This window comes from Dasypus novemcinctus, chromosome 13 (assembly GCF_030445035.2).
Source record: "Dasypus novemcinctus isolate mDasNov1 chromosome 13, mDasNov1.1.hap2, whole genome shotgun sequence".
Classification (NCBI taxonomy): Eukaryota; Metazoa; Chordata; class Mammalia; order Cingulata; family Dasypodidae; genus Dasypus; species Dasypus novemcinctus.
In genome coordinates this window covers 111,545,839-111,571,451 of record NC_080685.1, presented here as the reverse complement: position 1 = coordinate 111,571,451, position 25,613 = coordinate 111,545,839, and the positions used below count along the sequence as shown (strand labels likewise).

Below are 25,613 nucleotides of genomic sequence, written 5' to 3'. Positions count from 1 at the left end.
ACGAGGTAGAAACTAGGACCAAGGCTCTCAGTTCCAGAAGCTGTGAGTCCCCTGATCCCATCTTTATCTCCTCTCTTGTGTCTCTCTCTTTCCTTTATTTCTTAATTTCTGTGTCACCCTCCCTTCAAGAAAACCTATTGCTTGCTGATCTGGTCTCAGCACAGCACCATTTGTTGAATGGACAGTTCTGCCTGAGTTGTGTGGGTTTGACAGCCTGGTCAAAAATCACTTGACCATACCTGTGAGGGTCTGTTTCTGAACCATCATTTTGCTTCCATTTGTCTATGTGCCTGTCTTTATGCCAGTACCATGCTGTTTTTATCACTATAGCTAGGTAATATGATTTAAAGTCTGGAGTTGAGGGTTCGCTTTTCCTTTTTAAATGTTTCTGGCTATTCAGGACCCCTTCCCTTCCAAATAAATTTGATGATCGTGTTTCCAATTTAACAACAAAATGCTGGTGGAATTTTTATCAAGATTGCATTGAATCTGTGTATCAATTTGAGTAGAATTGACATCTTAATATTTAGTCTTCCAATCCATGAGCATGGAATGTTCTTCCAGTTATTTAGGGCTTTTTTGATTTCTTTTAACATTGAGTTGCTTTTCTCTGAATACAAGTCCTTTACATCATTGGTTAAGTTTATTTCTGACTATTTGAGTTTTAGCTGTCATATTTTCCTTTCAACACTCTTTTGACACTGTTACTTTTATTGATAAAATCTTCATTTTTAGACTCTCTTCCAGACCTCTCTCTCCTGTCTTTTCAGGCTTTAGCACATCCTTTAGGATTTCCTGAAAATCTGGTCTCTTGCTTAGAAAGTCTCTCAGTTTCTGTTTATCTGTGAATATTCCAAACTCACCCTCATTTTTTAAAGACAATCTGCTGGACATGAGATTCTTGGCTAGAAGTTTTTCTCTTATAGTATCTTAAATATATAGACCACTGTCTTCTTGCCTCCATGGTTTCTGGTGAGAAATCAGCACTTGATCTTACTGGGTATCCCTTATAGGTTATGCATTGCTTTTCTCTTGCTGTTCTCAGAATTCTCTCTTTGCCTTTTGCATCTGACATCCTGATTAGTGTGTGTCTCATAGTTGGTCTATTTGGATTTTTTCGGATGGGAGCACGTTGTGCTTCTTGGACATGGATATCTACGTCCCTCAATAGTGTTGGGAAATTTTCTACCGTTATTTCTTCAAGCACTCCTTCTACCCCTTTTCCCTTCTCTTCTCCTTCCGGGACACCCAAGACATGTATGTTTACACGTCTTTTGGTGTCATTTAGTTCCCTGAGACCTTGTTCAATTTTTTCCATTCTTTTCTTCATCTCTTCTTTTGTATGTTCACTTTCAGAGGCCATTTCTTCAAACTCCCCAATCCTTTCTTCTGCCTCCTCAATTCTGCTATTATGTGATTCCAATGTTTTTTTAATTTCATTGATTGCACCTTTCATTCCCATAAGATCTACTATTTTTCTATGTATGCTTTCAAATTCTTCTTTGTGCTCATCCAATATCTTCTTTTTTTTTAAAGATTTTTAAAAAATTTCTCCCCCGTTCCCCCCCCCCAGTTGTCTGCTCTCTGTGTCCATTCACTGTGTGTTCTTCTGTGTCTGCTTGTATACTTGTCAGCGGCACCCAGAATCTGCATCTTGTTTTGTTGTGTCATCTTGCTACATCAGCTCTCTGTGTGTGCAGCGCCATTCCTGGGCAGGCTGCACTATTTTTCATGCTTGGCGGCTCTCCTTATGGGGCGCACTCCTTGCATGTGGGGCTCCCCTACATGGGGGACACCCCTGCATGGCACGGCACTCCTTGTGCGCATCACACTGCACATGGGCCAGCTCATCACATGGGTCAGGGGGCCCTGGGTTTGAACCTTGGACTTCCCATGTGGTAGGCAGATGACCTATCCGTTGGGCCAAATCCACTTCCCTCCATTGTCTTCTTAATATCCTTAATCTCTTTAGCCATCTCATTGAATTTATTAAGGAGATTTCTTTGAACATCTATGATTAGTTGTCTCAACTCCTTTATGTCCTCTGGAGGCTTATCTTGTTCCTTTAACTGGGCCATATATTCCTGTTTCTTGGTGTGGATTGTAATTTTTCGTTGGTGTCTTGGCATCTGGCTTACTAGAATATTTATTCTGGTGCAGTTTTTCTCTTTAGTTTAGGGCTTCCTGCCCTTTCTCCCTTGCTGGTTGTGCAGTAGGAGCCAAGGATATAGTTGGTGCTGTAAGCTATGGAGGCTCAGTCTGCTCTCATTGCTCCAGAGACCTATGAAGCTTCTCCCAACTTTCTCTTTTGACACAGGTAGGGGCAGAGTTACAGCTATGTAGAATAATCCAAGTCATGCAGGCTTAGACTGTAGTAGTCCAGAGAGACCGATGAAGCTTCACATCCCTTTCTCCCCTGCCTGGGGTGGCAATGGGGCGGCAGGTGTGCAATCTATGCAGTGTGGGTCCACGATGACTGCAGTTGTCCCAGTAGACTTCTGATTATTCAGTCTGTGCCAGTTAAAGGTGCCTGCAGTTACCTGGATAGGCTGGTGCCGGGCCCACCAGCCTCCCCCCTGCAGAGGTGGGCCTGAAACCTAAGCTAGGGCTGCAGGCTGATCTAGGTGAAAGAAACTATTTCCTATTGTCACTGTGATTTTCAGTTAGTCCAGCGTTCCCTCAGGTTAGGGGTGGAGTAAAAATGATGGCCACTGGCCTCTTTCCGACTTGGACAGGTTCAAACTCTAGCTGTTCTTAGGATTATACTTTAGCCTGCTGAATTTACTCATCAGTAGCTGAAATTGGTAACCAACTGTCTTCTCCTCCCCTGTTTTTGCGAAATGGAGCTTCCAATTCCAGCCACAGAATAGCTCCTAAGGCAGCTTGTGCCACCAGAGTAGGATAATCACTGGCCCCCACAGCTTAGCTGGTAATTTCCCGGAGAGGCTGGCGCAGGTCCCCACAGCTTCCTCCCTGCTGGAGGTGGGGCTGGGGCCCAGGCTAGAGCTGCCATCTGACCTGGATAGAAAGAAGCCGGTCCCCACTAGCCCTGGGATCCTCAGTCACCCCCACTTCCCCTCATGCCAGGCGCGGAGTTAAGATGGCAGCTCCCAACCTCTTTCTGAACTGGACAGGCTCAAACTTTAGCTGTTCTCAGGATTATACTTTAGCCTGCGGAATTTACACATCAGTAGCTGAAGTTGGTGCCCAACTGTCTCTTCCTTCCCTGTTTTTGGGAAGCGGAGCTTTCAATTCCAGCCGCGGAACAGCTCCCAAGGTGGCTTGTGCCTCCAGTGGAGGATGGGCACTGGCCTCTGGGGCGTGGAGCGCTCTACTCAGGAGTCTTCTCTGCAGATGAGCAGTCTCCTCCTTCCATTCCTTCAAGGATGTGGCAGGATGCTCTTCTGGTCTCCTGGAGCCCCCAAACAGGTGCTTCAGATGCTCCAGAGAACTCTGGGTGCTTGCTAACTGCCCTGTAGCAGGAGTTGACTCGAGGAGCTCCTTATTCTGCTGCCATCTTGCTGGTTGTTCCTGAATTTTAGTTTGCAAAATACTTCTTTTCAGATCTATTGAATCTCAATGCTACAAAAGGACTTAGAATCATCTCAACTCTCTAGAACATGAGAATCAGTTGGGGATTTTCAAAATCATACAACCTGGGCCACGCTGCAAACTAGTTGAATCAGAATCTGGGGTGGGGCCTGGGAATCTTTTATTAAGCCTTACTAAGAAACAAAGTCTTGGCTGGGTTAGATATGGGAAGCATGAGTTCTAAGACTCAATTTAAGATTGTTTGTTTTGGTTAACTCCCAAAGCTGCAAATGAGCAGTGCGAATGACAGAAAGCAAACACTGAGCATGGCTCCCGATGCCTCCCTTCACTCTCGCCAGGGCGCAGGTGGAGCGTGGCGTCTTGGCAGTGCGGAGAGGGAGAAGACACCACATGGCAAGCACGGAGCCTCATCGGGCCCGGAACAGCTGGCACCACCATATAAGGTCAAAACCCTGCTGCTGAGGGATCTCCTCCCCGGCCTTGAAAGCCTCGCTTCACCAGCACTGGGCCATCTCCCGTGTCTGAAGACGCGCCGCAGCAGGGCCTAGGAGCTTTCCAGAGGGCCTTCTGAGGGCAGGCCGGTGCCGGCTTATGCCCCTCCAGGCTCAGTTCTTGCTCCACTTTGGAAATTTCTGCTGAGTCCAGCTCGGCACATCCCAGCTGGTAGGCTGAGCCAAGGGTACCCGGAGCAGAAGGGGGGTCTCGGGCAGTTGGAGCCTGCCGGCGGGCTTGTCTCTTTATATCCCTTCCCTCTTCTTAAAAACTCTCAGAGTATGTCCTGCTCCAACGTGAAGGGGTACACCAAAGAGGACAGAAGGTGTGGGTACAGGGACGCCACGTCGGAGAGAGGAGAGGGAGCGCTCCAAGGATGGCTGTGCCCCAGACCTAGCAGGCAGCCGGTGCAGGCGGCAGCTGTGCGGCTTGGAAGAGGGACGTGCTGCCCGTTGGGATCACGGGGCAACCGCTGCCTTCCTGCAGACTCTGGGAGCATGAGGATGAAGCCCGAGGCGTGCCCGGCCCCCTTCTCATCTGTCCTTGACGAGTTCTGGAGCTGGTGAGGACACTGATTCACCCCCGGGTGTGTCTGCTTCAACCTGCTCCAGAGAACTGTAAGTTGGAACTGGGGAGTCTAGAGGCAGAACGCCCAGAGCAGCAGCCCCTGCGGCCCCGTTTCTGCCGGACTGGCTGCACCGCGTCCCCACTCCAGCGCTGCCGCCTGCCCGAGGCGGCCCGAGCCAGGTGCCCGAGCCTCCTGGGAGCTGGCATCTACTGGGGCCTTAGCCCCTTCCTTACAAAGCTAGCGCTGTGCTGGCGGCTCAGCTTTCAAAACTAAACAGTATGCTTTTTGGAGATAGGACAATTAAAAATAAGCATAAAGGGTGATTAACACAAAAGTCAGAAAGAATAATGGCTACCTCTGGGTAGGAAGGTGATGTGATGAGGAGGGTACTCAGGTTTTATGAAGCGTTTGTTATATTCTTTCTTAACCAGTGCTGGGTACGTGGATATTCAGTTTATTAGTGCTCTTTAAACTGAACATGTACATTTAATACAGTGTTCTCTATTTATGATGTATTTCGTAATAAAATGTTTTTTAAGAGTTAGGGATGACTTCTATAAAAGGCTTTAGAGTGGAGTAATTGGCTGAGGTAGGTGCAATTTACATTCTAAATTATCCAGATAAGTGTATGTGGCTTGGTAAAGCCCCAGTCAAGCAGAAAGCAAAAGCAGGGTGTGTGAGTTTTGGCTGCCTGCCAACCTGGCCTCACTAAGCCAGTGAGTTTGCCCGCCTGTATACGTGCAGGCCAGAAGCATTTGTGCCTGTCTCACTCTCATTTCGAAATATGTTTTGACAGTGGTTGGAGGTGGAAGATGATGCTTTTTGGCCCCACGCTTTACAGCTTTCCTTCTTTTCCTTGCCTTTGTAGTCAAATCCAATCAGCTGATGGGTGTGTTGGCACATCAGAATTAAAATTTGCTTTGGTGGCGTTCACAGGGTCTTCCTTTTTAGCCGCAGAAGAACTGGGCAAAAGCCATTTTCAAGAGGCAATGCTGATTGACCTGGGCAAGAAACAGGACATGATCCAGCAGCAGAAAGGATGAGGGACAAATTCCAGGAACCTCCGTACCTCTGCTTAGGCTGTAATTAATCTGGAGGGAAAAAAATGAAGACTTTTGGAATTACTTCAGGTCTCAAATCTTGAGAGACTTTTAAATTTACTTTTACCCGGAACCTGGAACAGGTTCAGAGAAGCAGGTTAAAATCTAACCAAGTAGGGAGATGACTCTGCTATTTGTCACATAGCCCTGTGATGAAAGCGAGAGCCACTGAGTGTCCACTTTGGACAGAATGTACAAGGCACGGGACTGTAGAACACAGCGAGCCCTGTGGTGGGAGATGGCCTGTGGTTAATAGGACAACTCCGTGTTCTCTCATGAGAGAGACTATAACAAATGTACAGTCTACTACATGGTAACAATAGGGGGTGTATGTAAAAAGTATACCACGTGTACACTACGAGCCAGAGGTAGTGGTAATAGGCCAATCACGTTCTTTCATAATCTGTAACCAATGTTCCACCACAATGTAAGGTGTTGGTGGAGGGGTGATGTAAGATAATATTGCACATTATGTAAGGTTGTTTTATAAGTTCACGATTTCTCTAATAAAAAAAAAAAAGAAGCAGAGCAGGTGCAGCTCAGTGGTTGAGCATGTGCTTCACATATACGAGGTCCTGGGTTCAACTCTCCATACCACCTAAAAAAAAAAAATCAAGCCAAGTTCATTTCAGGTCATTCAAAGGATTTTTATAATTAGTACCATGGCTCAATAGGTATGGTCATTTTCAGTCTATAGTCCACTTGTAGCTTATGATTAGAAACTGAAAGGCAATAATGTATGTAGGAGGAGAGATTTCATTAATTCATTCCGTAAACACTTATCGGCAGGCTACCAGGAGTATGATGTGCATGAGTCAGCACAGCTGCTGGCGGCCCAGCCACGAGCAGAGTCCTGCCCCAGAGGCCTTTCCTTCTGGGAGGGAGGAGGGATAGTCAAGTAAAAAATATATGTATATATATATACACACACACAATCATACATAAAATATAATAAATGATAAGTGCTATGAAAAAAAACAGAGGGGCTGAAGGGGGGACACATGTATGTGTGTGTGAGAGTTATCTTCTATGAAGTGGAGAGGAAAGGACTCTGCTAAGAAGACATCTGATGGGAGTGAGAAAATAGTCCTAAGTCCTACAACTTTCAGGGAAAGAGTGTGCAAGGCAGAGGGCACAGCAGGAGGCCACTTACATATATAGATATATATATATTTATATATATATATTTTTGAGATACTGGGGACGGGGATTGAACCCAGGACCTCGTATGTGGGAAGTCAGCACTCAACCCCTGAGCAACAACGGCTCCCCTGAGTTGGCTTTTTCATTTTGTTTTTTTCTAAAATTAATTTATTTTTATTGTCTCCTTTTAAAGATAAATAGATCACTCAAAATGTTACATTAAAAAACATGAGGTCCCCATATATCCCGCTCCCCCCCGCCCCACTCCTCCCACATCAACTCCCCTCTCATCAGTGAGGCACATTCATTGCCTTTGGTGAGTACACCCTGGAACACTGCCACACTGCATGGACCGTAGTTTACATTGTAGTTCACACTCTCCCCAGTCCATCCAGTGGGTTATGGCAGGATATACAATGTCCTGCATCTGTCCCTGCAATGTCATTCAGGACAACTCCAAGTCCCAAAAATGCCCCATATCACACCTCTTCCTGCTTTTCCCTGCCCCCAGCAACTCCCGTGGCCACCATCTCCATATCAATGATACCATTACTTCCACTGCTAAAGTCACAACAGTTCTATAGTGGAGTATCAGTAAGTCCACTCTAATCCATATTATGGTCCTCCATCCTGAGGACCCTCTACCTCTAAATCAAGAGGGGGCTTAGATCCCACATGGCTGATGGATATGATCCTCTTGCTTGCGGTTGTAGACACTCTTGGTTCCCTGGTGTGGTGGTTGACCTTCTTCACCTCCCTGTTAGCTGACCTGGGTAAGTCCAACAAACTGGAGAGCAGGAGTTGCAAGTCTGCTGGGTCTCAGGGCCCAGCTGGCACATGGACAGTCCAGAGATTCAAGTCTCCTGAGTATACACCAACCCCAGCGCCAACCACACGTTCGAAAGAGTGACAGAAGAGGCATGTGTAGAGAGGTCACATCTGACTCCAACTCCGTCACATCCAGGAGCTTTCGTTTGTTTTTTGCTTGTCTTTTTTAAATTTTTTATTTTTGAGGAGGCACCAGGAACGAACGTGGAGCGCCCATGTGAGCAGCAGATGCTCAGCCACTGGAGCCACGTCCGCTCCCAGGAGAGCACTTCTGTACGTCCTACAGGGCAGCTGAAGGTCAGAGTATGGGTAACACTCAACTTTGCAATCAGCGCTCTTGACCCTGACCCAAGTGGCTCACCTCCGTCATCAGTGCTGAAAACCCTGACCAGGAGCCCAGCGCTGGGGTTTAGGCCAGCTTCGCCACTGCCCCTTAACATCCGTGACCACGTCTTCACCCCTCGCCACTCCAGCCTCTCGCTGGGTCAGGTGCAGTGCCCTTACTTTCAAGTCTGTCGTGAGTTTTCCGGGAGGGACCGGCTGTCTCGCAGGTGGTCCAACCTCTCCTCCGTGACCTGGGACGGGAATGCCGGCCTGCAGCCCAGGTGGGGTGGGGGTCCTGAGTCATCGGGAGTTCCCTGCGCTCCTGTTGGCCTCACACGGGGCCTTTCAAAGGAGCCATGGTGCCTCCCTGCATGCCTTCCCAGGTGTGCACTAATTTCACAACAACCCCAGAGGGTGGCGTGGCACCAGCCTCCTCCGCCAGGTGAGACAGTGACACGCTGCAGCTGGAGAGGGGCAGAACTGGGCCAGCCCGGCTCCTGAGCGCCTGCCCTTAGTCCCTGAAAACCCCTTCCTTCAAGCAGACACAGCAGAGCCAGGACAAGTTTCCAGCTTTAAGTAACAGCCCAGGCCCAGTCCCAGGCAGGAAGCGGCGCCCGTGAAGAGGAAGGACTGGCGTCCCCGTAGCTGCTGGCAGCGGGGAGCCCGGCAGAGAGAATGGCGTGATGAGCCGGGCACAGAAGAGCAAAGTATTTTTCTGTTGCTGAAGTCATTTGTAGAAATTCACAGAAAGGTGGCGGAAGGTAAACGCGTCCTCTTGAATCCCCCCTCAAAGATGGGCACCGTTAGCCTTTCTATAAGGTTGGCTTCTAAGTCTTCCCGTGGTCAGCTGGGCGAGAGTGATTTCTGTCCCTGATGAGACGTTAGGGTCCCTGCCCACGAAGGAGGGCCTCGTGCTGCGGTCCCACTCCTGCCCGTCCCCTCTCTCACCTTGGTATGATCACCGACCGCAAGAGGCCAAGGGCCGTGAAGGGGCTTCCAGGGCCCATCCCCCAGGCTGGGAATGCTTAGGCTGTCTCTGCTGGGAGGCATGTCCCATTCCACACTGGCAGGAGGTGGGGCAGGGCAGGTTGGCTAACAGCTTTGCATGCCAGCTTACGCCTTTTACGGGCAGTTGGCACTTGGCAAACTGTCCCTTTTTAAAGTGTGGGCAAGAGATAGAGTCGGTACTTCAAATTACAGGGCACGCTTAGTCTCCGACCCAAGTTGCATTTAAGTTTCTTTCTTTTCTAGGTCCCAATCCTGAGTGATCTTGTGACTTACCCTCTTGACCAGGAAGGGGAGACTTTCGGAAGCTCTGTAGTGTGTGGACTGCCCCCAAGCTTACCTTGTGGCTTTTCTCTTTGTTCCATGCATCCCACAGCCCTTTGGGAACTGGTTAAAATTCAGAGAGTACAGATCCAGCCAGGCAATTTATTCATTATTCAACAAACACATATTGAACACCTACTATTTACCAGTCACTGTTGGAGAGCTGGGGATACAAAGACAAGAAAATTAGGCCCCTGCTCTCTTGGAGTCCATAAGGCTCCTAACTGGACTGAACAAATACCTGAATAGAGTAACTTTTTTTTTTAAAGATTTATTTTTTATTTATTTCTCTCCCCTTCCTCCCCCCAGTTGTCTGCTCTCTGTGTCCATTTGCTGTGTGTTCTTCTGTGACCCTATCCTTAGCAGCAGCACCGGGAATCTGTGTTTCTTTTTGTTGCGTCATCTTGCGTCAGCTCTCCGTGTGTGCAGTGCCATTCTTGGACAGGCTGCACTTTCTTTCTCGCTGGGCAGCTCTCTCTTATGGTGTGCACTCCTTGCTCGTGGGGCTCCCCTACGCGGGGGACACCCCTGCGTGGCACTCCTTGCGCGCATCAGCACTGCGCATGGGCCAGCTCCACACGGGTCAAGGAGGCCCGGGGTTTGAACCGCGGACCTCCCATGTGGTAGGCAGATGCACTATCCATTGGGTCAAGTCCGCTTCCCCTAAATAGAGTAATTTCTGATAGAGATGAGTGCTTTGAAGAAAATAAATTAGGGGGATAGGCAGGGGTGAACCTGGGCCTTGTGGGGCCTGGAGCTTACAGATTTTGGGGGCCTTCTTCTAAGAGAAGAATGCGTATGACCACATGGATGCATAGCCACAACTCCACCAGGACCCGGGGAGGGGCTGTGCCAGGGAAGGGCCCTGAAATGCAGGCTTCTTTAGAACCACAGCAGTTCTATCCCAGGATTGGGATCGAGAAGGGAGAGACAAAAGTGTGGTGTGACACGAGAAGGGTGGCATAGCCGACGTGCTCTGGAGATCACCTGCAGACACTTCTCCTGTGTGCAGAGGTCTACGTGCAGAACCTGAGAGCATTCGCTGGCCCAGGAAAAACTCTCAGCTCAAGAGAGACAGAAGCTGAGAAATCAGCTCCCTCACCCCTCAGAAGGACTTCAATTTTTAAACTGTAAAATAAGAGAAGCAGGCTTGGCCCAGTGGTTAGGGCGTCCGCCTACCACATGGGAGGTCCACAGTTCAAACCCCGGGCCTCCTTGACCCGTGTGCAGCTGGCCCATGCGCAGTGCTGATGTGTGCAAGGAGTGCCCTGCCACGCAGGGGAGTCCCCACGTAGGGGAGCCCCACGCGCAAGGAGTGCGCCCGGTAAGGAGAGCCGCCCAGTACGAAAAAAGTGCAGCCTGCCCAGGAATGGTACCGCACACATGGAGAGCTGACACAACACGATGACACAACAAAAAGAAACACAGATTCCCATGCCGCTGACAACAGCAGAAGCAGACAAAGAAGATGCAGCAAATAGACACAGAGAACAGATAACCAGGGTGGGGGAGAAGGGGAAATAAATAAATAAATCTTTAAAATAAATAAATAACTGTAAAATAAAATGCACAGCAACAATTCCCCAAGTGTAATGGCACAGACCAATAAAGAAGGATGGTCCAACAATGAGCCCTTGCTTCTGATAACTATGCTTATGAACTTGTGTGCCTGAAATATGAATTAGGCCTAGAGCTATAGGGTACCTAAGAGTTACCTCCTGAGAGCCTCCATGTTGCTCAAATGTAACCATTCTTTAAGCCAAACTCAGTATGTAAATACAATACCTTCCCCCAGCATGGGACATGACTCCTGGGGATGAGCCTCTCTGGCACTGAAGGATTACTACCAAGCACCAGCTGATGATGTAACTAGAAAAAGACCTTGAATAAAAGGGTCAACTCAGAACAGCAGAATATCTCAGCCTACATGTAATATCAGGTGTTAAAAACTGCTTTTTTTTGAATAAAAGGGGGAAATGGAAAGGACAAATGAGTCTCCAAAAAAGAGTCGGGAGATCATCAGAGGGGTCACGCATACGCATGCCTCAACAGGGTCCCAGAGGCAGCCAAAGTAGATACAACCCCAGGTAGTAGTTCTTCTGAGGGCTAGAGAGACCCCCAGGCTCTATGGTCATGGCAGATGGCTCTGGAGTTCAGTGCCATGTCAGTTGGCCCTACTTTGGAGTTTGTGTTCCTGAGTGTAATGGAGTTGGACTCAGATGTGATCTTTCTATACATGCCTCTTCTGGCATTTTTACTGAACCTGTGGTTGGTGCTGGGGTTGGTTGATTCAGACCTGAATCTCTGGACCGTCCATGTGACAGCCAGGCCCTGAGCCTCAGCAGACTTGCAACTCCTACCCTCTGGTTTATTGCACTTACCCCAGTCAGCTAACAGGGAGGTGAAAAAGGTCAACCACCACACCAGGGAGCCAAGAGTGCCTACAACTGCAAACAGGAGAATCTCACCCATCACCCATGTGGGATCTAAGCCCCCTCTCGATATAGAGGTGGAGTGGACATAACCATTCCAGGGTCCATAGGATGGAGGAATAGAGTGGACTTACTGATATTCTACTATGGAACTATTGTGATTAGTAGTGGAAGAAAGTGTAGCAGCGATGTGGAGAAAGTGGCCATGGTAGTTGCTGAGGGTAGGGAGAGGGAAGAAGAGATGTGATGTGGGGGCATTTTCAGGACTTGGAGTTGTCCTGGGTGGTACTGCAGGGACAGATGATGGACACTGTATGTCCTGACATGCCCCACTGAGTGGACTGGGGCAGAGTGTAAACAGCAATGTAAACCACTATCCAAGTGGTGCAGCAGGGCTCCAAAATGCACTCACCAAATGTAATGAATGTGCCATGATGTTGAAAGAGGTCGTTGATGTGGGAGGAGTGGGGTGAGTGATGGGGGATATATGGGAACCTCTTGTATTTTTTTAATGTAACATTAAAAAAAAGAAAAAAGAAAGAAAAGAAAATGCAGATACAAATACACAGAACAAATGTAGGGCGTAATGAATTATTCAAAGGCAAGCACCTCTGTCACGGGCGGGACTCCTCCGAGGCAGGTTTCAGGCAGCCTCTCAGGAGAGGCGGTGGGCATGGCCCGGGGCCCACAGCGGGTGCCCGGGGCTTCCTTCTTACTCCTGCCCCTCGTCCCTCACTGTGCTCTTGGATCACTTTCCAAGGAAGCTGCTTGTACTGAAACTCTTGTCCCAGGGCCTCTTTTGGGTGAAACAAGATGGCATTTGAGATGAGAGCGGAAAGCCGAGGAGGATTTGGCTCTGTGAAGTTCTGGGATGGTGCTTGGGGCTCAGGGACCAGCAAAGGCCCTGGGGAGGGAGCGGTTCTGAGCGGCTGCGGAGCAGAAAGGAGCCCACTGGGCCAGGAACCCCGCAAGTGAGTGACGGCGAGTGAGGCAGGGAGAGGAAGCAGGCCTGGCGGCAGCCAGCAAACCCAGACAGCAGGGAGCCTCACCGCCCAGTGTGGGAACTGTGTGGGTCCCTTCATTCCTTCTCACCTCTCCTCCCCTTCCTGGCACACCCACAAGGGCAGGTTTTCAAGTGCTGAAAACCCAGCGGGATCAGGTCCAGGACGAGCATGCCTTTAGCTCAGGTAATTAGGAAACTGAGTCATCGCCACCTGAGCTCGCTGTGTGCAGACCTAGCTGAATTACGGGAATCCAGCTTTCATCTCTCTTCATGTTGGCTAACAATGGCCTCATGATGGATTGCCAAACTCGGGGCCCAGGAGCACGGGTGATGGCACACCGAGATAGTGTGCAGATGGCAGCGCTGGCAGAGCCGGCCTGGGAGACAAGCACGTCCCTCGCGGGCCCCTGCAGCACGTGCAGCGTCCGTCCTCCTGGCCTCTCCAGCTACGGAGGGGAACGAACCAGGGTCCTGACGGTTACCCAAACCCAAGGCTGCGGGGGGCGAGCAGTACTTAGCTCTGCTACTGTGGCACGAAGCAGGCCTTCTGTGGAACACTTGCTGTGCATCATTTGCAAGCCAAGTTAAGTTTTGCTGATTTAAAAACTGTACGTATTGAGCCAGCAAGCATTAAACTGCTATGGTTTGGAACAACTGACACAAGCTCTTGCTGCTAACACTGTCCAAAATGATAAAGACTGCAGTGGCAACGGTAACCATGACGACCAACAGCCCATGCGGTGACCGTGCCTTGAAGGTGTTAGCAGAAAGCTCTGGGCTCTGGGCTTCTAGGTTCTTGGCTTATGTCGCATAAAAGAATGTAAGGACTCGCCATGGCGTAGGCAAGGCAGTAAAGAGTTTATTAGGAAAGGAGAGAACGAGGAAAGGACACAGGGTGAGGCATGGACGAAGGAGTGCTGCAGCAAGACGCAGGTGCGGCCCAGCGAGGCCTTTCCACGTTTCTCCTCCCGTCACAACGTTGGGGCGGGGCCTCAGCTGTCGGCTGTTCTGATTGGTTGCTTGACCTGTCAGTTCTCAGGGGGCCAAAAGCGGGGCCTTTTATTGGACGGTATCTGGGGCTTCTTTTTTTTTTTTTTTTTTTTTTTTTTAAAGATTTATTTATTTATTTAATTCCCCCCTTCCCCTGGTTGTCCGTTCTTGGTGTCTATTTGCTGCGTCTTGTTTCTTTGTCCGCTTCTGTTGTCGTCAGCGGCACGGGAAGTGTGGGCGGCGCCACTCCTGGGCAGGCTGCTCTTTCTTTTCACGCTGGGCGGCTTTCCTCACGGGCGCACTCCTTGCACGTGGGGCTCCCCCACGCGGGGGACACCCCTGCGTGGCACGGCACTCCTTGCGCGCATCAGCACTGCGCATGGCCAGCTCCACACGGGTCAAGGAGGCCCCGGGCTTGAACCGCGGACCTCCCATGTGGTAGACGGACGCCCTAACCACTGGGCCAAAGTCCGTTTCCCGTATCTGGGGCTTCTTGACCCCGAATGGGTTCTCCTTCCAAACGCGACTCTGGAGGCCCGGGCCTCACGGCTCTTTCTGGCAGTGTCCCCCAGGTTCCTGGGTGGGTTTGGTGGCCCTGCTCCCCGCCGGCCTCGGCCGCCTTCCCGTTCACTCTGCGGACCTGCTCAAGGGGTCCCCAACCAGCCCCACCCCGGAAGAGGCGGCCGGGGGACCGCTCGGAGGAGGAGGCTGGCTCCAGGCGCCAGGAAGGAAAGAGCCTGCTTTTCCTCCCCTCGTGCTTCGAGAGGCCTGGAGGGGACGCGGCTTCCTCCAGTGTCCCGGGTCCCGCCCCCCGCAGGCCGTTCTGATCCCGCTGCTGGGCGCGCCGCCGAGGCTTCGCGCTCGCCCTCCGGGCCCCGCGGCTGCGAGGCGCCCACAGCGCCCAGGCGTGCACCTTCCCCTCGGCGAGCCGGGCCGGCCCGCGGGCGCTCTGCCTGCCCTCGCTCCTAATGGAATGGCAAGGAGATGATGGAGACTGGGCTTCATCTGACTGGAGCGCCATCTGCTCCTGAGCCAGTACGGCCCTGACTTCCACTTCCTCGCTTTACTGTTAATCAGAAGAATGTGCAAATGGCCTGGTGTAAATCAAAAGTGTGCAAATGGCCTGGCGTGTGACAGGCTGCTCAGCCCTGCCCCGCACACCCATCGCCCTGAGAACCACTGCCTCTCGCTGCTGAACACAGGGCAGCAGCTGAGCTGATACTATCGTTAGAAAAACCTCACGTGTGAGGCTAATTAGGAGAAAGGCTCTGAATTTGAGAGAAAAAAGGACACCCTAAGATCCTTTATATGAAATGCAAATTGCATGGACTTTGAATTTAGACCGTGTGACTTTAGACGTTACTTATTCTTTCCAAGTCTGTTTCCTTGACTGGAAACATGAGGACAATACAATGTGGGGGCCCAACAAGCCATAAAGAGACTAGCACAGTGCCTGGCCCGTGGTGGAAGCCCCGGGAATATCGTTAGCCCCCCTACTTGACGACATATTCTCAGCAGCAAGCAGGCTCCTTTAGTCCTTGAAAACAGTTTCTCTTCGTCACGTATAATTCTATGAAGTATTAATAGGTAAAGTTCTTCCTACACTCTCGTTTACATTAATTTATAAGGTAAACATTTGCAAGTAACCCTCAGGTCAGCCATGTCCGGTCTGAAGCAGTGTTTTTGTTTCCGCAAGGAGTGCAGTTGAGGAGCCTGAATTGGTAGTTGAAAACAGTTCATTGCAGGGAAGCAGACGTGGCTCAACTGAGCTTCCGCCATATGGAGGGTCCAGGGTTTGATACCAGGGCCTCCTGACCCGTGTGGTCGCTGGCCCACGCACAGAGCTGCCACATGCAAGGAGTGCTGTGCCAAGCTGGGGTGGTGCCCCACGTGCATGGAGTGTGCCCTGCAAGGAGAGCCGCCCCATGTGCAAAAAGCACAACCCACCCAGGAGTGGTGCCGCACGCGGGAGAGCTGACACAGCAAGATGAGGCAACAAAAAGGAGACGCAGTTTCCCGGTACTGCCAAGGGTGCAAGCAGACACAGAACACACAGTATGGACACAGAGAGCAGACAATGGGGGCAGGAAGGGGAGAGAAATAAATCTTCAAACAAACAAAACAAAACCCACAGTTCATTGCAGCATTAGGTATTTCTGACCTGCACATACAGCTGTCAAATCCTTCTTACTAAATGGGGCCCCTCCGTGGGCAGTTCCCACTGTCGCTGCCCCGTCACACACAGCACCCACACCCACTGCAGAGCTCTGGATTTTGGTCGGGTCTTCAGGCCCCCTTGTCCTACATTCTTCACTCGCTCAGCCTCCTTGTCACATGCCCCAGTCATTCAGGATGGCCCAGCATCAAATGCACCGAGAGACTTCAAGAGTTAAGTTTGGGTTTCTGGGGCTGCAGCTTTTCCTGGGTCTTCCCAGCCCTGGGTCACCAGACTATCCTTGCCTCATTCCAAATGACTACAGTTTCGGGATGGTTATCCTAACCAGCAGGAAACACGCTTCCTTGGCCAGGCTCCTTCCAATTCAGCCGGGCAGGTGGAATGGCAGAAAGGGCACAGGTTTGACCAAGGGTTCAGGCCGCGTGTGACCTCCCCGGAGCCTCCGTTTCTTCACCTGTAACACCTACCTTGCAAGGCCGACGTGGACTAAATACAGCCTGGCAGAGCGCTGGCATAAGATGGCAACTACTGGGACTCTGTACGGTCCTGGTCACATCCTCTGACCCTTCTGATTTATGGTAAGTCCTTTACTTAATTGCTGAGTTCTAATTGAATGGCCTCTCCCAGCACTAGAGCATGAGCTCCTGACGTTTGGGAACCACGTTTTTGTCTTTGTATCCTCACTGCATAGCATCATGCCTGTAGACCAATAAAAGAATAACTAAATAAATAGATGCATTTTTGGGCCACGAATTTAAAAATGAATGTTTCATGCTAGAATTTTAGGTTAAGAGTTGGAAGAAACCAGAGAGCTGGCCAGAACAGACAGCATTTACATGGCGCTTGTAGATACTGGCTAGAGTTCTACAGGTGGAAAGATAAAGTTTGCTTTTTTTTGTTTTTTGATACCACCATTTAAAAAATATTCACCATATTACACCAAAAGTACCCAAGTGAAACATCTCAGATAACAAAAGCTACCAACCTAAAAGCTACTTGAGATTAAATTCAGTATTTTATTTATTAGTAAGGTTGAACAGGATTCAGCAGTGTCTAATTTAGGTCCCATGAGTCCAGGAGCAAAATTTTAAAATGAGATTCAGTTCGCAGTGCAAGATGGCTCCATCTCAGCCTTTTAAACTATTATTCAGGCTTTTTTTTTTTTTTTTTTTTGGTGGAATTTTAAGTAACTTCATCTCAGTCCCCAGGTTACTGTATATTATATAGTGTAAAGACAGTGAAATACAAAAATGTGATAAATACAAACATGAACATATTCTGATTAATACATCAGTTTATTAGCTACTTTGATAAAGTAAAACTTTATAGTGAAAATAATGTATTAGAAACACCTTTTACAGTTTTTTTATGATATGCTTACAGAATGACAGACGAAGGCAAAAACATCCTAAACAATGATAATGCAATGATAAAAGTATCCTGTGAGTAAAGCTGAACACTGCTGGGGCAGGCCGCCTGTTCAAAGCCACTATACTTCTTAATTCCATGGGCATCCTACTGTGAAATTGCACCAGGGAAGCTTCTAAACACCAGTGGTCTTAAGTTTAATAACGCTAGAATTTTGGAGAGGGATTCCTTTGGCGATGATGACATTTAATCCAGTGTTATGTCTTCTTTGGCATGCCTCTTCATTCTTGAGTAGGGACTGATTGTATCATCCATCACAAAATCATATAGTACTTTTATCCAGGAATTGTAATGGGGTAGGTTGTCATAGTATTCAGCTGCTATTTTCCTTACCTAGAAGGAAAAAAAACCAGAAAAATGAAGAATGAGTGTGTCCTGGGTCCTGTCAAAGAGCATAGAAAATGTCTCACACAAACACTGAGAAGGCAGGCCAGGAGTGAGATCGTTCTCCCTTTTGCCTCTTAAAAAAGGAGGTAGCTTTAGGAATTCCACACAAAAAGCAGGTTTTGGTTGTTGTTAAGTAACACTTCATAGGATTACTGACTCCTATGAAGCTCTGATGGACTAAATATCTGGTTGATGTATAATTGGCACCTGGAGTCTTTAAAACATGTATTATGTGGATGCCGCCACATATGTAGGGAGCCTACGTATACTAATAAATTACTGTGGAACACCAATTAGGTAGAAATCAAGCACTTACCAAGTGTGTACTTCTGACAACTCAAGTCGAAAATTTCTTTAAAAAAACCGGAAAAACCCAAAAAACTACTGCCAGTTTGGCAAGCAAAACCAGCTAGTACAGTGTAATGATAATAGCTTTGTGGATGCTTCAGAATGTATAAAAACTCTCCTAGTAAATCTCAAAGGGAAACAAAGAAAGAATCCCAACTGGTAAAAAGTGAAGGTAAGTAAAAGAAAGAAAACAATGTTAAAGTTTAAGTAGTTTCGATTTGGGAAACATTCTAATACTTTTGTTTGTGGGGGTGATTGAGAGATGCCCTTCGGAAACCACAAGGCCCCGCAGAGGCCTTTCCCATGGGTTTTCTCAGGCAGACAAAGGAAACCACGCCAAAGTGCCAAAGGGGCAGCACCCGTGAATGCAGTCCCTCAGAGCCTCCTAAAATTCATTCACTACGAGGATCATCTGCGGACCACACACACACATAAATGCGCCTGGATGGTAATCCAGGATCAAACGCATTATGTCAAAGACAGCAGAAATCAGTTTATTTTAACCGGAATAAAAAAAGCATGATCCTTCAGAAAAAGAAAAAAATAAAATGACAGGATCTGTTCAGATCCTAAATATTTTGAGCCAAGTCAAGACACTGCTTAAGGAGAACGGGTGCAGCTCAGTGGTTGAGTGCCTACTAACTGTGCACAAGGTCCTGGGTTCGATCCCCAGAAACCCCTTTAAAAAAAGCATAATAAAAACAATCAAGTGTTTATAATTTGTAAGATTTTTAAAAGACAAAACCCGTAACACTAGAAGTTAGAAAGCCTGGGGTACTTTGTTAGCCATGTGTCCAAATTCTGACATGTATGCAAACACTGGTGTAATAAATATCTGGATGTCTAACAACTTACTTTACAAGGTTATGAGTAAATGGAAAAATAAAGACTACAGAAGTGTTTCATGAACAGCAAAGTCCAATAAAAAATGTAAAATATTAAATTAAAACCCTTGTTATTGTGATGAAAATGTTCTAAAACTGACTGTTGATAGTTGTACAACTCTGTGAACATACTAAAAACCACGGAATTGTACATTTCAAATGGGTGGACCGCATGGTGTGTGAATTATATCTCAAGAATGCGGTTAATAACCTTATAATTACATATCTATTAGCTCTATTAAGGGTGAGCAGCTTTCTACTTGCACCATAATCTCTTTAATAAAAAATCACAATTCTCATGTCAGGGAAAAGGCAAAGCTGCACGTTTGCTGCTGAGGCTGGCGCATGGGCAGAATGCACACAAGCATCACATCACAGCACATTTTTTTTAGGAGATACTGGGGATTGAACGCAGGACCTCATGCATGGGAAGCAGGCGCTCAGCCACTGAGCCACATCCACTCCCCAGGGAGAGCTGTGTTTTCCATTTGTTTTTAGGAGGTACTAGAGATCAAACCTGGAACTTTGTAATGCAGGAAGCAGGTGCTCAACCACTTGAGCTACATCCACTCCCTACACAGCAATTTTAAAGCTGTGTTCAGACAATTCTGTGCTGTGTGGCTTTTCTCCAAACATTTTATTTTGAATGGGAAAAAAAAAAGCAATACCTACAGAAACTTGAAAGCACAGTAGAATACCCATAGTAATGAAACACCCATATGCGCCTCACCTAGGTTGACCAATTATTAGCACTAGTCAGCCATTTCTCCCTCTCTCTATGCATCCAGAGTTTGCTTTCTTTGCTGAAACTCTGAAAGTTGCAAACATTATTTGACAACTTAACTCTTCATATTTCACCCCGAAGTGAAATATGTATCTCCTAAGAACAAGAGCATTCTTCTACAAAACCAAAATATCATTACCACACCCAAGAAATTTAACACTGACACTGTCTAATAAATAGTCCACATTTAAATTTTCCCCATTAACCCATTGTCCTTTGTAGCTCTTTTTCTTTCCTCATTTGGGAATCCAATCCAGAACCACACATTGCATTTAATTATCATGTTGTATGTGTTATTAAACAGCAACTTTTAAAAACTTAAGAGGAAATCCATAAAATATGATTGGGTGGATATGAGGGCATAAAATATTAGCCTACGGTTTCCTTACAACATAGCTAAGAAAAATTTAATACTAATATTACATTTCATACATATTACTCTTTTTAGAATCACAGAAACATTTTATAATGAGAACTGCAAGAGCTACCACCCATCTTGAATATGGGAATGCTACTAACAACTCCCTGGAAAGGCAGATAAAATTAGGAAAATGGTCATTTTGGAGGATGAAAAAATGAGGATCGAAATGTCTTCTTTCGTTTACCCAGACAATACACTAAATGTCTCCTGTAAAAGGAAATAGACAGTTCCTGCCTTCAGGAATACTGCAACACTGAAAAGTGATGTTCACTTACTTTGTAGATGTGGAAGACAATGGTATTTCACAATAAACCAACACAAAAAAAATTAGCCAAGCCTCTTCTGTTTAATAGCGATGAAGGTTACGTGTACTTCTGCTTACTTCACAGAGGCATTATTTTCTGTTTCTGAAGTAGTTTTCAAGTATTAATAGGTTTTGAACACTCTCCAACACCTGTAAACCCTAAGTACAACCACTAGGTGAGGGGTCCAGGAACGGGAGCCCTTTGCAAAACCAGACCAGCGTCTTGGGACTTGAATTCTTCATTTCCTTGAAAGCAGCCCAGACAGACCTGATATAGTGGATTCCTTTTAAAACAAGCAAGTTAAGACTAATTTTAATTGCATAATCATCAGAAATTAGTTTAAGGTATCAAATCCTTTACTTACCAGTGGAAGGTTTTTTCCAGGAACATTGGGGAAGTCATGATGTTCATTATGGTAACCCACATTGAAGGTAAGGAAATTCAGAGGTCCATAATATGAGTAAGTTTCATGTCCCTTTAGGAACATGTAATGTTCAGCTATAAAATGTCCAGAAATTGGGTGCAAACCCAGACCAAGTATGGTTGCTGACAACATATAGACTAAAGATTTAATTCCCCAAACATAGTAAATTATAATGTCAAAACAAATCTGGGCCACAGTATTAATAATTTCCAGGGAAGAAATTGGTTTGGGGTTGATGAACAGAGGTCGAAAAGCATAAAAGAGAGGCTGAAGAACAACCCATATAAACTTCCTAGGGCTAGTACAAAAAAACCAGCCCTCAAAATCGGTAGGAATATCCACATCGATGCCATCATCTCCGAGGTATCGGTGATGATCCATATGGTACCTCTTAAAGGAAACCGAATATGGGACACCGATAGGAAGATTAGCAAACATTCCAAGCCATCGATTCCACATAGCTTTGCTATGGCCAAAGGCGCTGTTGTGGGAGACCTCATGAATAGCCAGAGTCATCGAGTGATTGACGCAGCTGCCAAAGGCGTAGGCCCAAAATATGACCCATTTCCAGTCCAAATCCTTTACTAAGTAAAATGTAACCAACTGGGCAAGGACCATCATACATATAATCCATATCAAGTTGGAATCAGGTTTCATCAAGGATTTTATCTCTGGATACTTGGCTGCAAAAAAAGCAAAAACGAAACAAAACAAAAAATTAGGACCTGAAATACAAAAATTTCATCCATTCTAGCTAAATTAATACTTAAATCTGGCTTTTTCCTTTTGCCAAATCATCATATTCTACCTCTTAGACTTTATTATTTTTCTATTACAGAAATGCAGTATATTCTAATAGTAAAGTTACTAACAGCATATCACAATAGTTTGAGAATTCATGTAGGAAAAATTAGCCTAAAAACCTAGGATTTCCATATTAACAGAATTAGCCACAAATGAGTCACAGATCTCATTATCTGATTCCACTTTCACCCCTGACAATTTTTTGTATGTTAAGTATATTAAGTTTCATAAAGTCCCAACCATACTTCTGTTAAGTTTTACATTCCACAAATCTCATAAACACAATATATTATATACTTGGTTTTCAAAATTACCTTTATAATAACTAAATCACTTCTGGTTACCAGGTGGTACCTTTTAACCATTTCCCATTTTTTGGATATTTAGGCATAGAAAACTTTGCCATTATAGATAATCCTTTCTCCTTCTGTTGAAGGATCTCCTTGAGATAATTTCAAAAGATGTACACAAGAACCAATAAACACCTCACTTGTCCTTGATTTTCTGAATAGATGGCTAAATGCCAGTAATGAGTCTGTTTTTACAAGGGTGGATGTCAGATTATTCTTACATAACAAATTAAGACAGATAAAATGCATCAGCTGCTATCTCCTATCCACTGATTGCAAAATGTTTTTTTTTTAAAGCATCCAAGAACCCCAAATTGCTTAAAGGGGCAACCCTTAATAAGTGACTGTAGGTCTCAGCTCCCAAGGTACGACTCTATTTTAAAACCCAAACTTGAATCTCCACTCTAGTATTTACTTTGTCGTTCTTTTCTCATCTCTAATAGTGTAAATAGGAAAGCAGACTTGGCCCAATGGATAGGGCATCTGCCTACCACATGGGAGGTCCGCAGTTCAAACCCCGGGCCTCCTTGACCCGTGCGGAGCTGGCCCATGCACAGTGCTGATGCGCGCAAGGAGTGCCATGCCACGCAGGGGTGTCCCACGCAGGGGTGTCCCCCGTGTAAAGGAGCCCAACGCACAAGGAGTGCACCCCGTAAGGAGAGCCGCCAGCGTGAAAGTAAGTACAGCCTGCCCAGGAATGGTGCCGCACACGGAGAGCTGACACAGCAAGATGTCACAACAAAAAGAAAAACACACAGATTCCCATGCCGCTGATAAGGCTAGAAGCGGTCACAGAAGAACACACAGCGAACGGACAGAGAAAGCAGACAACTGGGGGAGGGCAGGGAAGGGAAGAGAAAAAAAAAAAAAAAAAAAAAAAAAATATATATATATATATATATATATAAAATAGGGTAAATGCCAACCTACTCAAGTTACTAGGAGGATTAAATTGGATAACGTTTGTAAGGCACTTAACACCTGGCATATCAATAAGAATAACCTGGGGAAGTGGGATTTGGCTCAAGGGATAGAGTGTTTGTCTACCACAGGGGAGGTCCAGGATTCAAACCCCGGGCCTCCTTGACCCGTGTGCAGCTGGCCCACAGGCAGTGCTGATGCTCGCAAGGAGTGAGTGCCCTGCCACGCAGGGGTGTCCCCCGCGTAGGGGAGCCCCATGCGCAAGGAGTGCGTCCTGTAAGGAGAGCTGCCCAGTGTGAAAAAAAAGTGCAGACTGTCCAGGAATGGCGCTGCACACAGAGAGCTGATGCAGAAAGATGATGCAACAAAAAGAGACAAAGATTTCCGGTGCTGCTGATAAAGATAGAGGCGGTCACAGAAGAACACACAGCAAATGGACAGAGAGCAGGCAACTGGGGATGGGCAGGGAAGGGGAGAGAAATAAAAAATACATCTTTAAAAAAATAATAACAACCTGGGAGAGACAAGCTAATTTTATAAAGTACAAGCCCCAAATAGCAGAGTGGCCAAATACCTCCAGGCTAGTGGAAAAGGCCCTAACCAGCCGGCTAATCGTGGCAAGTCGTTTAACCTCTTCCGTATTTCAGTCTTTCCATCCGCAAACCCTGGATGGATGAAGGCTATCTATCAATCTGTCCTTCTGGCGTCCCAGGCTGGTGGCCAGGATCAAATGACACAGGCTCGAGACGCCAGGAGCTGAACCCCGCGGTCATTCATTCGGCCCGAGGTCCCCGCGTCGCAGGGCCGGCTCCAGCCCCCCCGCCGGGCCGCCGCAGAACCGCTGGCTGGGCCTGGGCGGGTGCGCGCGGCCCGCGGGAAGCCCCGGCGGCCCCTTTCAGGCTCACCCGGCCGGGGAGCGAGCCCCGCCGCCCGCCCTCGCCGCCCAGCGGCCTGCTCCGGGCAGGAGGAGGAAGCGGCGCGCCGCGAGGGCGGAGGCCCCTCCAAGGCGGGGGAGTGCCCGCGGGGGCGCGCCGGGCGCCCGGCTCTCGGAGACCCGGCCTCGGGGCCGCGCGGCCTGAGGAGGGGGCGGGGGCGGCCGCGCCTGTTCGCGGAAGGGCCGGCGGGGTCCAGCCGGCGCCCGAGCCCGCCCGCCCCTCCGCGCGGGGTCTGGAGCGCGGGCCGCCGCGGGCCGAGGGGAGCGGGCTGCTAACGGGCCTCGCCGCGCCCCGCCCGAGCCCGCGCCGAGAGCGCGCCCCCGCGGCGCGAGGCCGCGCGCCCGCCGCCTCACCCAGGATCTGCCGGCGCCGGTCGGTGTGCGGCTGGTCGCTGTAGACCCACTCGAAGTCCTCGCGCGACACGCGGCCCCCCATGGCGGCGCCTCGCAGCGTCGCCCGCCCGCCCGACGCTCGCGGCTCCGAGGTGGCGGCGGCCGGCGGAGGCGACTCACCCAGCGGCGAGGCCGGGGCGGAGTCCCCAGGCCCCTCCCGCGCCTCGGCCCGCCCCCGGCGCCCCGCCCGCCCGGGCAGCGCTGCGGCGTCGCCCCCGCGGCGGGGAGGTGCGGGCCCGGAGGCGCGGGCCTGGGGCGCGGCCTTCTGAGGGGGTGACTCGGGGACCACCGGGAGCCCAGTCCGGGCGCGCTCGGTGCCCGGCCGCCGAGGGCCGCGGAGGGCGAGCGGTGTGAGGCGGGCGGCCGCGGCCCAGGCCCGGGCGGGGCGGCTGGAGCCCGGGGGGGGGCGCTCGGCCCTCCCGAAGGGGCAGCGGGTCCCGCGCGGCGCGCTTCGCCTTTAAAAGCGAGTTCCTCGGTGCCCTCAGGAAGTAATAGCTCAGCTTGGGTCCTCCGCGGAAAACCGCGGAGTGTGTGGCAACTGCAAGGTAATGAAGAAAAGAGAAAATCCTGTTGTTGAGAGAGGGAAAAACGACATGGAATTGGTTTCTTGTTTTGCCTGAATTAGTCTAGAGTGACTATTTCTCTTAAAAGGGGATTGCCCAACCTTGCATCTTTCTGTCAAGAGAGTCAGATGAACCACAGCTCTTCCTGAAAGTGGGACGCTTTGTTTCAAAATTACTTACCACTTCTCCATCAAAAAAAAGAAACTTTGACTGAGATTACAAAAAATGATACCCAGACACGGCAGGCATGATACACCTCTTAATAAAAGAACAAAGGGGGGGAAAGCCTCCAACAGAATCTGATTAAGCTCCTGGATCTGACTAGCAATGCTTAGGAAATAGGATTGTGTTAAACCATCCCACAGGGACACAGCAAGATCCTAACTTTTTGTATTAGTCAGCCAGAGAGGTGCTGATGTGAAATACCAGAAATCTGCTGGCTTTTATAAAGAGTATTTATTTGGGGTAGGAGCTTACAGATACCAGGCCATAAAGCATAGGTTACTTCCCTCACCACAGTCTATTTGTACGTATTAGAGCAAGATGGCTGCCGACATCTGTGAGGGCTCAGGCTTCCTGGGTTCCTCCGGGCTCAGCTCCTGTTTTCTCCACAAGGTCAGCTGTAGACCATGAGGCTCTCTAGGCTTTGTCTCTCCCTACAATGTGAGCTGTAGACTATCAGGGGAACGGCTCTGTCTCTTTCCCTGGGGTTTCTGCTGTTTCTAAGGAG

At 48.5% G+C, this 25,613-nt stretch overlaps 1 protein-coding gene across 2 annotated transcripts; it reads right to left on the bottom strand.

The window, feature by feature from the left end:
• Positions 1 to 17,213: 17,213 nt before the first annotated feature.
• DEGS1 (delta 4-desaturase, sphingolipid 1) lies at positions 17,214 to 24,454 on the bottom strand. Of its 2 annotated transcripts, none has more exons than XM_058275270.1 (3): positions 24,282 to 24,454; positions 20,859 to 21,601; positions 17,214 to 17,698 (listed from the first exon to the last, which is right to left on the bottom strand). In XM_058275270.1, the coding sequence occupies exons 1-3, from the start codon at positions 24,361 to 24,363 to the stop codon at positions 17,552 to 17,554; spliced, it is 972 nt and encodes a 323-aa protein (XP_058131253.1). In that variant the 5' UTR covers positions 24,364 to 24,454; the 3' UTR covers positions 17,214 to 17,551. The 2 variants fall into 2 exon arrangements, with proteins under 2 accessions (XP_058131253.1, XP_012383076.1); XM_012527622.4 differs by lacking the exon at positions 24,282 to 24,454 and adding an exon at positions 23,568 to 23,753.
• Positions 24,455 to 25,613: the final 1,159 nt, after the last annotated feature.

Coding starts and splice junctions, on each gene's coding strand:
- DEGS1 (XM_058275270.1), bottom strand. CDS start 24,363: ATGGGGGGCCGCGTGTCGCGCGAGGACTTCGAGTGGGTCTACAGCGAC. Junction 21,602..24,281: donor CCGGCGCCGGCAGATCCTGG/GTGAGGCGGCGG, acceptor CTTTTTTTGCAG/CCAAGTATCCAGAGATAAAA. Junction 17,699..20,858: donor CTGGAAAAAACCTTCCACTG/GTAAGTAAAGGA, acceptor TTTTCCTTCTAG/GTAAGGAAAATAGCAGCTGA.